The sequence below is a fragment of the Syngnathus floridae genome, chromosome 15 (assembly GCF_059516105.1).
Source record: "Syngnathus floridae isolate MCC-2025c chromosome 15, RoL_Sflo_1.0, whole genome shotgun sequence".
Classification (NCBI taxonomy): domain Eukaryota; kingdom Metazoa; phylum Chordata; class Actinopteri; order Syngnathiformes; family Syngnathidae; genus Syngnathus; species Syngnathus floridae.
The window spans coordinates 3,072,961-3,091,397 of record NC_142427.1 but is presented as its reverse complement, the minus strand read 5'-3'; the positions used below and the strand labels follow the sequence as shown (position 1 = coordinate 3,091,397).

The 18,437-nt window shown below is 46.3% G+C and overlaps 2 protein-coding genes across 6 annotated transcripts in view; one reads left to right on the top strand and one right to left on the bottom strand.

Moving 5' to 3' along the window:
* LOC148385874 (uncharacterized) overlaps positions 1-10,857 on the top strand; it is a 45,790-nt gene extending 34,933 nt beyond the window's left edge. For both annotated transcript variants that reach the window (XM_088397795.1, XM_088397797.1), the window contains one exon: positions 9,392-10,857. In XM_088397795.1, the coding sequence (XP_088253921.1) occupies positions 9,392-9,521 (130 nt within the window). In that variant the 3' untranslated portion in view covers positions 9,522-10,857. The remainder of the gene's footprint in view (positions 1-9,391) is intronic.
* The window catches only part of phf14 (PHD finger protein 14), a 256,949-nt gene that overhangs the window by 10,022 nt on the left and 228,490 nt on the right, over positions 1-18,437 (bottom strand). The window contains exon 18 of one of the 4 annotated variants that reach the window (XR_015862924.1): positions 10,205-10,288. The exons of the other annotated variants lie outside the window; for them this stretch is intronic. The gene's annotated coding sequence lies outside the window, so the exon portion shown is untranslated. The remainder of the gene's footprint in view (positions 1-10,204; positions 10,289-18,437) is intronic. 4 annotated transcript variants of the gene reach the window in all.

Below are 18,437 nucleotides of genomic sequence, written 5' to 3'. Positions count from 1 at the left end.
GTTGAAAAATTCCGCGGTGTGAATGTGTGTGTGAATGGTAACACGTATCACTTGATATTGTGTTGCATGTAACAGTGTGGAGAAATAATGAACCTCGATTGCCAGAGATGTGAGTCACCCGGCTCACTCTTTGTTTGACCTTCTGCCCTCTGGGAAGAGGTACAGGAGCCTGCGCTCCCGCACCACCAGACTCGCCAACAGCTTCTTTCTCCAGGCTGTTAGGGCCCTGAACTCGCTACCCCCTTCTGCGTAGCGTGCGGCACTGTTGCGCTATTTTCGGGAATGTCTGCTGTACGCGCACTTGCTCCTTTTTTTTCTGCTCCTCTTATTTATTTATTTATTGTTGTGTTAATTCATTATTTATTCAGCACGCTTTTGTTGTACTTGTTTACTTGTTTGTCTGTTGTGAGCCATGTCTTGTCACCGTGGGATAGGGGGGAACGAAATTTCGGTTTCTTTGTGTGTCTTTGGCATGTGGAGAAATTGACAATAAAGCTGACTTTGACTTTGACTTTTGAATTTCTGTGGAAGCACAGGCAAGAATTCGTCACCAGGAAACTGGAATTGCCACAGGAAGTCATTGTCCCACTCAAGCAAACATTCCAGTTTAAGAAATCCCTAGGATTTGACAGTTGGACTAAATTGACTAAAATGGGTGGGAGTCAGTGTCCCTGACAATGTATCCGGAGATGAAAAGTATATGTTAAATAAGTTACCAAACTTGAGGCGAGTGTGATTAAAAGTGATGAGGCCGCAAATGTTTGTCAGACCGAAAGACAAAGAGGCCTCAGAGCGCAGGCACTGTTTCAGTCGCAGGTCAAGGCATGGCTCAAGCAGAGGAGACTGAGGCAAAAGCTCCTTCTGCTCCTATGCAAAACACGCATTTAAATTTAAAAGACCTGAAACCTCCCCCATATAATAGCAAAACATGTCATGGTCAGTCAATTAGAACTCCTGTACAAACAAGAAGTATGACCAAGGCTATTAAATTTCCTCAAAATATAAACAACGTTGATGTATGCGAATGATACAGGTGTCAAACCTTATTGGAGGATAGAGGCCACTAATATGATAAAATAGTAAAACCAAAACGTCAAATAGAGGATGACGTTTGCACAGCGTTGTTTGTTGATGTTTGTGTACTGTGTCTTTATTGTGGGCCCTTGTCTTGTCCTTGTGTTCTCTGTGTGTCTATGTGTCTGTGTTAAAATGATGAAATTGGCTAAAATAGTGTGCAAAGAAATTTACTAGACTGTGGTCTTTTCGATTTGCACCACGACACAAAAAGATAAAGGGTTTTGAAACTAGAAAATGCAATTTCTGAGAAATTGCTGTGAAGGCGAAGAAGATGAATAAATACTTAGGGAATGCATCAGAATGATGTTGGAGAAGAATTGAATCAGCTGAAATATGTAGAAATTAGAGGTGAAAAATGAATTTTGTGAAACTTTGCTGAAATTTTAATCAATCAATCAATCAATCAATCAATCAATCAATCAGTGTGTGTGTGTGTGTGTGTGTGTGTGTGTGTGTGTGTGTGTGTGTGTGTGTGTGTGTGTGTGTGCGTGTGTGCGTGCGTGCGTGCGTGCGTGCGTGCGTGCGTGCGTGCGTGCGTGCGTGCGTGCGTGCGCGCGCGCGCGCGCGTGCGTGTGTGTGTGTGTGTGAGATGCAAATGAGCAAGAATGAACTTATCGTGGTGGAGGGGTTTGCGTGCCCTATGATCCTAGGAGCCATGTTGTCGGGGGCTTCATGCCCCTGGTAGGGTCACCCATGGCAAACGGGTCCTAGGTGAGGGGTCAGACAAAGCACGGCTCACCCAAGCCCCTTATGATGAAAAACATAAATGGACTTTGTTTTCCCTCGCCCGGACGCGGGTCACCGGGGCCTCCCTCTGGAACCAGGCCTGGAGGCGGGGCTCGAAGGCGAGCGTCTGGTGGCCGGGCCTTCGCCCATGGGGCCCGGCCGGGCATAGCCCGAAATGGAAACGTGGGTCCCCCTTCCCATGGGCTCACCACCTGTGGGAGGGGCCAAAGGGGTCGGGTGCAATGTGAGCTGGGCGGCCGCAAAAGGCAGGGACCTTGGCGGTCTGATCCCCGGCTGCAGAAGCTGGCTCTTGGGACATGGAATGTCACCTCTCTGGCTGGAAAAAAGCCCGAGCTGGTGTGCGGGGCAAAAAAGATTCCGACTAGATATAGTCGGGCTGGACTCTCTTCCACTCTGGAGTTGCCCACGGTGAGAGGCGTCGAGCAGGTGTGGGTATACTTATTGCCCCCCGGCTGGGCGCCTGCACATTGGGGTTCACCCCGGTGAACGAGAGGGTAGCCTCCCTCCGCCTTCGGGTGGGGGGACGGGTCCTGACTGTTGTTTGTGTCTATGCACCAAACGGCAGCTCAGAGTACCCACCCTTCTTGGGGTCCCTGGAGGAAGTGCTGGAGAGCGCTCCTTCTGGGGACTCCATCGTTCTACTGGGTGACTTCAATGCTCGCGTGGGCAATTACAGTGATTGTTGGACTTCTGTGCTCGACACGGATTTTCAATAATGAACACCATGTTCAAACATAAGGGTGTCCATGTGTGCACTTGGCACCAGGACACCCTAGGCCGCAGTTCGATGATCGACTTTGTAGTCGTGTCATCGGATTTGCGGCCGCATGTTTTGGACACTCGGGTGAAGAGAGGGGCGGAGCTGTCAACTGATCACCACCTGGTGGTGGGTTGGCTCCGATGGTGGGGGAAGATGCCGGTCCGACCTGGCAGACCCAAACGCTCTGTGAGGGTCTGCTGGGAACGTCTGGCAGAATCTCCTGTCAGGAAGATCTTCAACTCCCACCTCCGGCAGAGCTTTTCCCACGTCCCGGGGGAGGCGGGGGACATTGAGTCTGAGTGGACCATGTTCCGCGCCTCCATTGTTGAGGCGGCCGACCGGAGCTGTGGCCGTAAGGTCGTGGGTGCCTGTCGTGGCGGCAATCCCCGAACCCGCTGGTGGACACCGGCGGTAAGGGATGCCGTCAAGCTGAAGAAGGAGTCCTATCGGGCCGTTTTGGCCTGCGGGACTCCGGAGGCAGCTGACAGGTACCGGATGGCCAAGCGGAACGCGGCTTCGGCGGTTGCTGAGGCAAAAACCCGGGCGTGGGAGGAGTTTGGTGAGGCCATGGAGAATGACTTTCGGACGGCTTCGAGGAAATTCTGGTCCACCATCCGGCGTCTCAGGACGGGGAAGCAGTGCAACGTCAACACTGTTTACAGTGGGGATGGCGTGCTGCTGACCTCGACTCGGGACGTCGTGAGTCGGTGGGGAGAATACTTCGAAGACCTCCTCAATTCCACCTACACGCCTTCCATTGAGGAAGCAGGGCCTGGAGACTCTGAGGCGGATTCTCAAATCTCTGGGGTCGAAGTCACTGAGGTAGTTAAAAAACTCCTCGATGGCAAGGCCCCGGGGGTGGATGAGATCCGCCCGGAGTTCTTAAAGGCTCTGGATGTTGTGGGGCTGTCATGGCTGACACGCCTCTACAACGTTGCGTGGACATCGGGGACAGTGCCTCTGGATTGGCAGACTGGGGTAGTGGTTCCCCTCTTTAAGAAGGGGGACCGGAGGGTGTGTTCCAATTACAGGGGAATCACACTCCTCAGCCTCCCTGGTAAGGTCTATTCAGGGGTGCTGGAGAGGAGGGTCCGTCGGGAGGTCGAACCTCGGATTCAGGAGGAGCAGTGTGGCTTTCGTCCTGGCCGTGGAACAGTGGACCAGCTCTACACCCTTGGCAGGATCCTCGAGGGTGCATGGGAGTTCGCCCAACCAGTCCACATGTGTTTTGTAGACTTGGAGAAGGCGTTCAACCGTGTCCCTCGGGAGGTTCTGTGGAGGGTGCTTCGGGAGTACGGGGTGCCGAGCCAACTGATAAGGGCGGTTCGGTCCCTGTATCACCGATGCCAGAGTCTGGTCCGCATTTCCGGCAGTAAGTCGGATTCGTTCCCAGTGAGGGTTGGACTCCGCCAAGGCTGCCCTTTGTCACCGATTCTGTTCATAATTTTTATGGACAGAATTTCTAGGCGCAGCCGAGGCGTTGAGGGGTTCCGGTTTGGGGACCTCAGCATCGCATCTCTGCTTTTTGCAGATGACGTAGTGCTGTTGGCTTCTTCAGGCCGTGATCTCCAGCTCTCGCTGGAACGGTTCGCAGCCGAGTGTGAAGCGGTCGGGATGAGGGTCAGCACCTCCAAATCCGAGTCCATGGTCCTCGATCGGAAAAGGGTGGAATGCCCTCTCCGGATCGGGGATGAGATCCTGCCCCAAGTGGAGGAGTTCAAGTATCTTGGAGTCTTGTTCACGAGTGAGGGGAGGATGGAGCGTGAGATCGACAGGCGGATCGGTGCAGCGTCGGCAGTAATGCGGACCCTGTACCGGTCCGTTGTGGTGAAGAGAGAGCTGAGCCAAAAGGCAAAGCTCTCAATTTACCGGTCGATTTACGCTCCTACCCTCACCTATGGTCACGAGCTATGGGTCGTGACCGAAAGAACGAGATCTCGGATACAAGCGGCCGAAATGAGTTTTCTCCGCAGGATGTCCGGGCTCTCCCTTAGAGATAGGGTGAGAAGCGCGGTCATCCGGGAGAGACTCGGAGTAGAGTCGCTACTCCTCCACGTTGAGAGGAGCCAGATGAGGTGGCTCGGGCATCTTATCAGGATGCCTCCTGGACGCCTCCCTGGGGAGGTGTTCCGGGCATGTCCCACCGGTTGTAGACCCCGGGGACGACCCAGGACGCGCTGGAGAGACTATGTCTCTCAGCTGGCCTGGGAACGCCTTGGGATCCCCCGGGATGAGCTGGATGAAGTGGCTGGGGAGAGGGAAGTCTGGGAGTCCCTCCTAAAGCTGCTGCCCCCGCGACCCGACCCCGGATAAGCGGAAGAGGATGGATGGATGGATGGATGGATGGATGAACGACTGACAGGATGAGAGGAAAATACAGGCTGAATGGTTGAAGTACGACTGGAGAGTACTATGGGAAAATTAGTAGAACAACTTCAGAGTACGAGTGATTTTGAGCAAATTTAATGCTAAGAAAGAAAATAGGGTATCTCTTAATTAACTAGAGGAAAAATAGAGGAACAAAAGAAGAAAAAACTCGAGAACTAGTAACACATGCAGGATATATGTGAACTGTGTTTTAGAAAGTAAAGTCAAATTAAATCATGATAGAATTGAATGTAGCAAAGAACACATCCTTCCTAAAAGTTGTCTTAGTGATACTGTGCAAGGATTGCGAGGCTTGGGCTTGATGATCATAATACATAGTAATAATACAACACTTTATGACATATAAAGGGATGAGAAAAGCAATTCAAAAAACACTGAAAAGTAGCCGGGGTCTGGGGGCCGCATGCCCCACTGGGGGGGCCGCAGTGGGCCAGGGGCCACAGCCCCCTATTGGGGGCCACAGGGCTCACAGGACCTCATTGGGGGCCGCAGGGGGCCAGGGGCAACGCCCCAGAGGGGACTCAGGGGGCAAAGCTCCCTGGAAACTCCTGGATTTTGGCAGTATAGCAACCCCCAAACCATTAATTTCATCACTCAATTTCAACAGTTTTGTTAAAAAAATATTCCCGCTTGGTGGGCTACCAAGGTGAATACATCAAAATGGCACAATCAATTCTGGAGTTTTTCCTTTTGATGAAAACTGAATTTTTTTGCAACATCTATCTATCTATCTATCTATCTATCTATCTATCTATCTATCTATCTATCTATCTATCTATCTATCTATCTATCTATCTATCTATCATTGAAGATTTATGCTTTAATATGACAATAGCCTAACACAGGTATGGGCAAACTACGGCCCGCGGGCCACATCCGGCCCACGGGACCGTTTAATCCGGCCCGCCAACCCTGAATAAATTGTATTATTAAACATTTTTTTGGGTCGTTTTGCCTGCAATGACTGCGTATCCCCAGTAGATGGGGAACCGCTCGCCTGCGCATTTACTACCAGAAGCTGTGTCAGAAAGCTCGGTGCACACTCACAAGTGCGTGTACGTACTCAGTAGTACGGAAACGGCGCACTCGCGCTCTATTTGTATCAGTGCCGAATTTAGAGCATGGGCTGTGACGACAGCATTCTTGTAATTCGCGCGCTGAGCTTTCAGATACAGTTTTACGCTAAAGCCACCCACAAACCTTCCCCTGGAATCCTTCCATTAAAATGAATCGCCCAAGGAAAAGCAAGGTGGACACTGAGTGCCAAGTGTTTAAAAAAGAGTGGACAATTTGGCTTGACGTATGCGACGTGACGTTCAGCCACATGAACATCAACATCAACCCGTCACAGATCTAGGTAAACGGACCAACACCTCGGATATCTCCTAAGAATTGCCACAACAAATTTTACTCCAGACTATGACGCACTAGCAAAAAAAGGGAGACCAACAACACTGTTCCCACTGAAAATGAAGGGGAGGCTCTCAAGTTTGTTGTAAAAAAATGCATTTTGAATATGATTTGTACAAATAGCAAGGATTGAAACTAGTGACCATTCTCATTTTCAAACAATGCAGGATGCTCAAGGACATTGATGCACCACCTGTTTGCGACTAATCTTAACCTGTAAAGTTCTTAAGGCTTACTTTGAGGAAGTGTTTCCCCACCTCTGTTACCAGGTGTTTGTGAGTTAAAATTCTGCTCTGATTTTCAGATACCCCTCACCATGTTGCCGTTTTGATTACTTTATTTGGATGTATGCTTTCACCGATTCTTCAAGATGATATATTTGGTCGTAATGTTTGCCGTTTGATGTGATCTTATAAGATAAACATCTTTCATTAATCTGACCTGCAGCCACTGAAGTGATGGAGACTGTTATTCATAATAACAGTGTCGTATTTTATGAGAATCACTGATAGCAGTTTTTTGGTGAATTTTCTTTTTTTTAATGCTGTTAATAAATGCATTTGTTTTCAAAAAAACCTTTTTTGAATATCCATGCTTTACTACCTACTAAAGGCCTAAACCTTTTATGCAATGACCTTTACAGGTCGTTTATATTACTTCACACAAACACTACATCCATCTATTCCTGGTTCGGCCCTCCAATCCAAATTTAGAACCCACTTCGGCCCGCAAGTCAAAAAGTTTGCCCACCCCTGGCCTAATATCAGCTTACATGTAACATCATGCTTATAAAAGTAAAAATGTACCGTATTTTTCGGACTAAAAGTCGCTCCGGAGTATAGGTTGCATTAGCCATAAAATGCACAATAACGTGAAAAAAACATATAAATTGCTCCAGAGCAGTGTTTCCCAACCTTTTTTTGATCCACGGCACACCTTTTCATTGGAAAAAAGTCTCGAGGCACACCACCAACAAAAATCTGTTAGGCATTACACCAGCTTCTATAATAAAATGTGTTATATTATGAAAGACGTTGTGAACATGCTATATAAATAAAGTCCTATTTATATGTATGTATATATAGAGAAAGTGGAATCGAATACAAATAAATGAATACATTAGATTTTTTAAATTGTATTTTTCTAATAAAAGTGATTTTTTTAAAAAGGTTTTAGACAGTGTTAGGAATAAACTATTGAAAGTGATCGTGATTAAAATCCAAAATAATCAACTTGACTAACTGTTTTAGACTAGCCCTATAAATATTGTGATGATAACAGTCACGTTTAAAGACACTGCTGTTCTGGTATGGCAGCTGAGTGGTGATCACAGTCAAGGTGTCACGACTTGACTGAGTATTTTATGTTGGTGAAAATGAACAATCCAGGTTCTCCGGTTGAACTACATGCTGGGCTTTCCATCAGTACACAAACGCACCACGGTCATCAGAGTGTCACTGTTATCAAATGCACACAGCAGCAAACAAAATATGTGCCGATGCAGAACAATCAGACCAACACAACATGAAATCTCAAGATTCTCCGATTAGCCATGCATGCGCGATTACACTTGCACTAACTGACCAGTGATTTAGCAATCCTTTTTACAATGTGCTCCGTATTTATTATTAGACAATTTCCCACGGCACAGCCGAATATCTCTCACGGCACACCAGTGTGCCGCGGCACAGTGGGTGGGAAACACTGCTCCAGAGTATAAGTCGCATTTTGGGGTAAATGTATTCGACATAATCCAACACCAAGTGTTAGGGTTTTACAGAGTATCCTTATCGTATGATTATGTTGGAATGCAACCGGTAATGAATCCCATTCTATACAAGGTCGTAAAACACCCCCTGATATGTTTTGACTAGAGCACAAGGGCTTCCTATTCAGTCTACTCTTGCCCCCACTCTTTCTCTTAATAAATATGTCCTTGCAGTTGGGAGAGCTTCAGACTTCACTCCTTCAACGTGTGAACTCTCCACCTGCAGGTGTCTAAAAGAACTTGCTTGTCTCTCGTGTGGTTCTTGCGAAATAAGTTAAAACAGGTTTGTTTGGACCTCCTCAGTGGGGGCTCTGTCGAACCCCTGAGACCGAGTGACCGAACCCCTAGGGTTCGATCGAACCCAGGTTAAGAACCACTGCTCTAAAACCTTCGCCATGCTGGCTAAAACTTTTTCTAATTAGGCAAATGAGTGGGCAAATGATGTGACGAAAGTAGCGCCAAAATGCTGCCGAAAATAAGGTGGCTGTTGTCGTAATACTGCTGCCAGTCCCCCCCCCATATAAAAACACTGTTCTCAACGGATCTACACGATTCACGAAAATGATACTCCCGACGGAAAAAAAACACGGAAATCCGCAGATCCGCGGAAGATTCTCATCCCTGCATATGGATTTTCTAATACATTTGACGTCGTACCATTAAGTTAAAATTTTTTTCAAGCTTTTCAAACATTTGCTGTAAACAATCGGAGGATGATTGAAAAGTGACAAAAAAAATCTATGAGGAAGTGATGTAAGCTGTTGGAAAGGCACGCGTTTAAGCGCTTTCCTGACTAATCAACATATGTTTGATTAATAAGGAGAGTGGCTCATGGACAGCCGATGGAAGATGGAATCACGTGGACACCAAAAGCAGAAGAAGCATTCACAAAATTGAAAATGGCATTTGTTCAAATGACAAAAGGTGCGATAATGGATAAGGTGTTATTGACCACGTCAATAACAAACCTGTTTTGCCAAAATGACTTTTTAAGGCTCCGCCAATTGTGTCACTTATTTGACAACAGGGGGCGGGGGTGAGTTATGAGTTACCTTTGGTTTAGATTCTTAGCCAATTTTTTTAAGCATGTCCTGTTTGTGTGAAGCAAGATACACACGGGAAAGTAAAAGAAACTCTGTATGAGAATCACCCCCATTTCAGAAGGGTTAACATCTTTTGAAATCAAACTGGAAGGTGTGTCAAATGCAAATTTACTGCCACCAGATCTTTCTTCCCCACAGGTCAACAACCGTTCCAAGCCAGGTTATTTGGGACGACATAAAGGTCATCAAAGAGGACAAACTGGGCAAGCCGCGGTGGGAGGGACCATTCCAAGTCATTGACTACCCCCACCACAGTAAAGATTGCTGAAAGGCCCAGCTGGATTCACCTCAGCTACTGCAAGTTGCAGAGTGCTGGACCCCTAATTTCAGAGTGGTGGGGAAGTCTGACAACAAAGGGGCTCCATCGTTTAGGGTGGGGCGTCTCAATGTTGGTGAAGAATTCAACGATCCCCACTCTGAGAGGCGAGGGGTCTCTGCCATCCTAGAAGCAATAGGGCTCTGCATGCCAGGTGGATCCTCTGCTGCGTTGTGGTTGGAGCGTGCTATGGCAGGGGGGGCAAACTCATTATTTTCACAGGCCGCATTGTAGTCTTTCAGAGGGCCATTATGACTGTCAACACAAATAAATGTATGAGCACCTCATATTATATACAGTAAAAGCTACAAAACAAACTGATAAATAACTCGTTTTCAAATCAGACGAGTAAGAACTGGTCAAATATTTGAAAAAAAAGATATTAAAAGTGAAGACAATTTGCAATTCTAGTAATGACACGAATTTGATGCACAATTTGTCTTCGCGGGCCACATAAAATGATGTGGCGGGCCATATCTGGCCCCCGGGCCTTGAGTTTGACACCTGTGGTCTGTGGGCTCATCTGAATAGACCGATTGACAATGTCAACAGAAGGAGAAGATGGTCAAATGAGGAAAACCATGAAGACTGGTCATGGGACCCCAGAAAACCCATACAAAACCAACACTTGGTACCGGTGTGTGAAGTTCACTGTGAGATCCTACACAGGAAGCGTGCTGTGTGTGTTCCAGACTCCCCCTTCCTCCACGCAAGTTCACCTGGAGGTCAAAGTGATGGACATTAGTGAAGCGAAATGTATGGCCTCTATGGGAGGAGTTGGATGCCAACACCGTTCTGTCACAGTCAGTGATGCTACCCCTACCGCCATGGACTCACAGAAAGAAACCTGTGATCGAACTCTTTTGGATTAATCTCAATGTGACTGTGAAGGATGAAAGATGCCACAAGTGGCCTAAACAAAAAGGCTACCTGGAATGAACTACACGTCTTACATCCAAGGAAATGAAACCCACAAATGCATTGACGACAACTGCCCTCCAGGAGGAAACTGGATGGGAGCCTTGAACATCATCACTGAGTGCCAGGATAGGAGTGTGTGCACCAGTGTGGGTAACAGACCACAGCGTCATCAGATGACAACTGCACACAACTCTTCTGGACATCGACACAGGGCTATTGCGAACTTTGAACCGCATGATCCCGCCTGGGGTATGAATGCCCCAAGCAACCATAAAGTATGTTCTGTCAGAGACTGAATTGTTCATGCATTATTTCCTTGGATCAGAGTTGGAAAAAAAATCACTCTTCACTTCACTGGTTTCTTTTATATCAAACAAATTGTTTTAGGTTATTCACCTGACATGTTTCGGCGGTTTCTTCCGCCTTCATCAGAGTGTCACAGATGTGATAGTGACGCATCTTTATCAGCAGATGGATGAAGGCGTGGCTCACCTGTCAGATTTGACAGGTGAGCCACGCCCTCTGCTGTCCATTCACCTCTCCAGAATGCTGTTCCAGGTTGTAGAGAGCATATAGGCTCCCTCATCCCTGTTGATGGTTCTCGGGCCCCGCTTGCGGATCTCAATGGCCTCCCTGATCCAACGCTGATGTTTATTTTCTTCAGTGCGGATGACTCTGGCCTTTTCCCAGTTCATGATGTGGTTTTCTCTTTTACAGTGATCGGTTATGGCTGACTTGTAGTGCTCCTGTTCTGCTTGTAGTTTTATTGCTCTTGTTTGTCTTGTTGCCGTCTCCTTCTCACACTCCTTCTTGTGTTCTATTTTTCTTGTGATGAAGTTCCTCCCTGTCTCTCCAATGTATGATTTATTGCATGATTTGCATGGAATTTCGTATATGGAATTGCATTTGTTTTCCGGGTTGACTTTGTCTTTTGGGTGGACCAGTATTCGACGGAGTGTTGTATGTGGTTTGATAGGTGTGGTTATGTTATGTTTATTCATGGCTCTTTTGATGCGTTCCGTAATTCCTCTGACATACGGCAAAATCACCATTCCACTGGGTTCTTGTTTCCGTGTTTGTTTCTTTCTTTTCCCCTGTGTTTTGAAAAAATACATAACCCAGGACAAAAAGCAGCACTAGGCAATGAAGTTGCAGGTATTTTAAAAACGGCTAAATCACCACCCAGTAACATTACAAAACAGGAAGTAAACGCAATGATCACACTAGCAAAAAATAAAGACATTACAATCCTCCCAGCGGACAAAGGTAGAACAACAGTAATTATGGACACAGACACTTACGAAGAATCAATGCAACAGTTACTACAGGATGACACTTACGAAGTAGTACAAAAAGACCCAACAGAAGACAAGAAAAACAAACTCAAAACATTACTCAAACCACTACTCATTGAAAATAAAATAAACAAACAGACATACAATCACTTAATACCCACAGCAAATATCATCCCCAGAATTTATGGCACACCAAAAATTCATAAACCAGGTACACCTCTCCGCCCCATCGTAGACAGCATAGGGTCAGTCACATACAACCTTTCAAAAGCACTCACAGAAATAATAAAACCACTACTAGGACTCACGGATCGACACTGCAAAAACTCGAAACAACTCGCTACAGAACTCACACACGTAAAGGTACAGAAAGATGAAATGCTCATATCACACGACGTCATTTCACTCTTCACAAAAACACCCACACATGCCACCATACACATAGTACATGACAGACTATCAGCAGACAGGACACTTAAGAAACGCACAAACCTAACAGCACAGGACATCACCCAACTACTTCACTTCATCGCCACCTCCACATACTTTCAATACAGAAACACAATTTACAGGCAAAAAGAGGGATTCCCCATGGGAGACCCTCTTTCTGCCATCATGTGCAATTTTTTCATGGAAGATCTGGAACAAAAGGCACTCTCAACAGCTCCGGACACATACAAACCCACGCTATGGAGACGCTACGTCGATGACATTCTAGAGAAAACAAAAACAGGACATACACAACACCTGACAGACCATCTCAACACCATAGACACCACCGGTAACATTAAATTCACCCATGAAGAAGAAACAGACCAAGCCATAGCCTTTCTAGACATCAACATACACCATACAAACAACGGAGACATAAAAATAAAAGTACACAGAAAACCCACACACACCGACCAATACCTCCTCTGGACATCAGAACATCCCACTATACATAAACTGTCAGTTGTCAGAACACTATATGAACGCACAACAATAATCACAGATCAGGAGGACGTAGCACAGGAAGAACAATACATACAACAGGCACTTAAAAAATGTCAGTATCCACAATGGGCAATAACCAAAGGTGCAGAACAGGTAAAAAACAAAGGATACAAAACACAGGGGAAAAGAAAGAAACAAACATGGAAACAAGAACCCAGTGGAATGGTGATTTTGCCGTATGTCAGAGGAATTACGGAACGCATCAAAAGAGCCATGAATAAACATAACATAACCACACCTATCAAACCACATACAACACTCCGTCGAATACTGGTCCACCCAAAAGACAAAGTCAACCCGGAAAACAAATGCAATTCCATATACGAAATTCCATGCAAATCATGCAATAAATCATACATTGGAGAGACAGGGAGGAACTTCATCACAAGAAAAATAGAACACAAGAAGGAGTGTGAGAAGGAGACGGCAACAAGACAAACAAGAGCAATAAAACTACAAGCGGAACAGGAGCACTACAAGTCAGCCATAACCGATCACTGTAAAAGAGAAAACCACATCATGAACTGGGAAAAGGCCAGAGTCATCCGCACTGAAGAAAATAAACATCAGCGTTGGATCAGGGAGGCCATTGAGATCCGCAAGCGGGGCCCGAGAACCATCAACAGGGATGAGGGAGCCTATATGCTCTCTACAACCTGGAACAGCATTCTGGAGAGGTGAATGGACAGCAGAGGGCGTGGCTCACCTGTCAAATCTGACAGGTGAGCCACGCCTTCATCCATCTGCTGATAAAGATGCGTCACTATCACATCTGTGACACTCTGATGAAGGCGGAAGAAACCGCCGAAACATGTCAGGTGAATAACCTAAAACAATTTGTTTGATATAAAAGAAACCAGTGAAGTGATTAAATAAGGAAAAACAAAATGAACTTAGTACAAGAAAAATCACTCTTCATAGAGACACTGAACTATTTTCTATTTTGTGTAAATCTCTCGCTGATGGACAGAACAGAGGGATCCAGGCAATTGGACTAATGGTTTTGCAGAACAGGATGGTTCTAGAAGTGAGTAAAGCCATCACATCCCGTGTTTCCAGCGAAATCATGTTGATGGAAGAAAAGTGGGAAACACAAGACGCTGCATCACCACAGGGAGTCTACAACCGTTTGACAAGACCTCGTTGAATGCCGCAGTAGCCCTCAGATAAAACCCAGTAGAAGGCAAAAATCCCCACTCATCGAAGGAGGCTCTGTGGACGCCAAGGCTACGGAGTCCTTCCAGGACAATGGGATGGTATATGTGCCTCCGTATATGTGTCAGATCACACTGTGTTCCTCAGTCTGACACATTTTCAGAAACATCATCAGCGAATGACGTGCAGCGGTTGCTCCCACCTTCGGTCCCCACGACAGTGTCTGGGATCAGACCTACCAGAGGAATGCGAGCATTGGAACACAGGACAAAAGGTGGTACCCAGTCTTTTCCCATGGGAGAAGATGACACCCATATCGAGTATGCTCTACAAGCCCAACCTCCTTAGAGCTATGTTCCAGGATGGAACTCCGTACAAAGATGTCCATCCCTTTTGGTGGCTGTTTGATGGCAATTGGAAGCAGCTTCTCTTGATTCTTGACTCTATATTTTTACATCATGCATCATACTTTGTACTCGTCATATGCTGACTACAATGTTGACATCAGCATTTGCTGTCCAAACAATGATGTTGGTCCAGCGTGAACAAGATGACTGTGACCGACTTGCGTGATTTGATGCCTACCCTCTTTGATGTTCAACATGGCCAAAGCCAGATGGAGAGCTGTAGTTCTGATAAACTGGAGAATGTAAACTTACATACTATTTGGAATTACTATGTTATGTAGGCATAGGCTATACTCATATATATATATGTATGTATATATGTATAAAAAAAAAAAAAAAAACTTTTCCTCACCCCCCGTGGGTGGTCTCTTTTTCCCTTCAAGCTCGGGTCCTCTACCAGAGGCCTGGGAGCTTGAGGGTTCTCGCAGTATCTTTGCTGTTCCTAGTACTGCACTTTTCTGGACTGAGATGTCAGATGTTTTTCCTGGGATCAGTTTCAGCCACTCCTCCAGTTTGGGGGTTACTGCCCCTAGTGCTCCAATGACCACAGGTACCACTGAAGTCTTAACTCTCCAGGTCTTCTCCAGCTCTTCTCTGAGCCCTTGATATTTCTCAAGTTTCTCATGTTCTTTTTTCCTAATGTTACCATCATTTGGGATGGCTATGTCAACCACAACGGCTTTCCTCTGCTCTTTGTCCACCACCACAATGTCCGGTTGGTTCGCCATTACCATTCTGTCTGTCTGGATCTGGAAGTCCCAGAGGATCTTGGCTTGGTCATTCTCTACCACCTTTGGAGGTGTTTCCCACTTGGATCTTGGGACTTCCAGTCCATATTCTTCACAGATGTTCCTGTACACGATTCCAGCTACTTGGTTATGGCGCTCCATGTATGCTTTACCTGCCAGCATCTTACACCCTGCAGTTATGTGGTGGATTGTCTCAGGACCTTCTTTGCACAATCTACACCTGGGGTCTTGTCTGGTGTGGTAGATTTGGGCCTCTATTGCTCTGGTGCTCAAGGCCTGTTCTTGTGCAGCCAGGATCAGTGCCTCTGTGCTGTCCTTCAGACCAGCTCTTTCTAGCCATTGGTAGAATTTCTGGATATCAGCTACTTCAGCTATGTTTCGGTGGTACATCCCATGTAGGGGCTTGTCCTCCCATGATGGTCCCTCCAGCACCTCATCTTCCTTTGATGCCCATTGTCTGAGACATTCACTGAGCACGTGATCCGTTGGGGCCTTATCCCTGATGTACTTATGGATCTTGGATGTTTCATCTTGGATAGTGGCTCTCACGCTCGCTAGTCCTCGGCCTCCTTCTTTACGGCTAGTGTACAGTCTCAGGGTGCTGGACTTGGGATGGAACCCTCCATGCATGGTTAGGAGCTTCCGTGTCTTGATATCTGTGGTCTGTATATCTTCCTTTGGCCACCGTATGATTCCTGCAGGGTATCTGATTACTGGTAGGGCGTAGCTGTTAATGGCTAGGGACTTGTCCTTGCCATTGAGCTGACTTCTTAGGACTTGCCTTACTCGATGGAGGTATTTGGCTGTGGCTGCTTTCCTTGTTTCCTCGTCAAGGTTGCCATTTGCCTGTGGAATTCCAAGGTATTTGTAGCTGTCCTCAATGTCTGCTATTGTTCCTTCTGGGAGTGAGACCCCCTCTGTGTGGATTACCTTTCCTCTTTTAGTCACCATGCGGCCACATTTCTCAAGTCCGAATGACATTCCGATGTCAGAGCTGTAGATCCTGGTAGTGTGGATCAGGGAGTCAATGTCCCGCTCGTTCTTAGCGTACAGCTTTATGTCATCCATGTAGAGGAGGTGGCTGATGGTGGCCCCATTCCTGAGTTGGTATCCATAGCCCGTCTTGTTGATTATTTGGCTGAGGGGGTTCAGTCCTATACAGAACAGCATTGGGGACAGAGCGTCTCCTTGGTATATACCACATTTTATGGTCACGTGTGCAAGTGGCTTGCCATTGGCTTCAAGTGTGGTTTTCCACTGTTTCATCGAGTTGGCGATGAAGGTTCTCAGAGTCCCATTGATGTTGTACAGCCTCAAGCATTCAGTGATCCAAGTATGTGGCATTGAGTCATATGCTTTCTTGTAATCAATCCAGGCAGTGCTCAGGTTGGTAAGTCTAGTTCTGCAGTCTTGGGTGACTGTTCTGTCCACCAGGAGTTGATGTTTTGCTCCTCTGGTATTTTTACCAATCCCTTTCTGAGCGGTGCTCATGTATTGATCCATGTGCCTGCTGATCTTATCTGATATTACGCCCGACATCAGCTTCCATGTTGTGGAGAGGCAGGTGATTGGCCGGTAGTTGGATGGGACCGTACCCTTTGATGGATCCTTCTGGATCAGGATTGTACGCCCTTGGGTTAGCCATTCAGGGTGAGTCCCATCCCTTAGCAGCTGGTTCATTTGTGCTGCCAGGCGCTCATGGAGAGTTGTAAGTTTCTTGAGCCAGTAGCTGTGGATCATGTCAGGGCCTGGTGCTGTCCAGTTTTTCATTCCTGAGACTCTTCTCTGGATGTCTGCCACTGTGATGGTTACTGGGTTCTGTTCAGAGAGCTTGCTGTGGTCCTTTCTCAGAGCCACCAGCCACTGTGCATCCTTCTTATGTGATGCCTCCCGCTCCCATATATCCTTCCAGTACTGTTCAGTTTCCAGCCTTGGTGGGTCTGCTCTGCTATTATTCCCCTGCCACTGAGCGTACACTTTCGCTGGTTGTGTTGTGAACAACCTGTTTATTTGTCTGGCTTCATTCTCTCTTGTGTACCTCTTTAGGCGGCTTGCCAAGGCTTGGAGTCTTTGTTTGGCAGTTTCGAGTGCTTCAGGTATGGGCATCTGGCTGTATTTCTTGGGAACTTGCTTTTTCATTGCACCTTTCTGGGCCTCTGTGATTTGGCTCACTTCTCTCCGTGCTATCTTGATTTTGGCCTCCAGCCTTCTCTTCCATGGTGGGCACTGTTGTGGTCGCATATGGTCATTCTTCTTGTAGCCAAGCATTTCTAGGATCACTGCTGCTGAGGTGTATATCAGCTCATTGGTTTCAGTGATGGTAGCCGTAGGAATTGTTGTCAATGCTGCATTCACATCTTCTAGGAGACTTTCTGAGGGTACTTCACTTAGCCTCTGCAGTGTGTATCTAGGTTCCCGAGCATTCATTCTCACCGTGATCTTGTTCTTCAGGTCAGTTGCTGCCTCGTTCAGCTTGATTGTGCTTATTGGGGTTTTGTACCCAACCTCTGGACTTGTACATGGATTTAACTCGTCTCTGACCTGGTGCTCTGGTTGACCTTCGCTATGACATTTGTGTTGTATCTCATCAATCTCGAGCTGTGATAGCAGGTGCCGTTTATGGATATTGGAACATTGAGCTACAAGTTGCTTGGCCGATAGTGTTGACTGTGGGTATTGAAGTTGCCATTGTTCCCGCATTCTCCGCATGTAACCCCTCTCGCTCGGGTTGCTGGAGTAGTAGCATTCCAACAGATCCTTATTCTCGCATCTCGCCCATTTGTGTCTTGTTCCAGTAGCCCATTTTTCATCAGGGTGCTCTGGTTCCCCAGCACCTGACGCAGACCTTGTTTGTCCGGGCGACGTCTGAGCCGGCATGTCTTTCGTTTCTTGTACTCTCATTATCTCTGAGGTAGGCGGTATCGTTAAGGGTCTTGCCTAAGGACCCACACTGACTGTTGGTAAGGTAATCGCTCATTGCTCATACATATATATATGTATATATATATATATGTATGTATATATATATATATATATATATATATATGTACATATATATGTATATATATATGTGTGTGTGTATATATATATATATATATATATATATATATATATATATATATATATATATATATTGAAGGAATGAGGTCGAAATACAAAAAGTCCTGCCTCTCTACAAAAACAGATATGCTCAAACCTCATTGAATAAAGTACATAAGCAGACAAGTATATTCCCATATTAAATAAATAAAAGAAACATTTGAAGCATATAATTATACCTACACACCAAATCAATAAAGAAGACATAACTAGACATTTTTGATAAGTGGTGATGAGAAAGGTTTT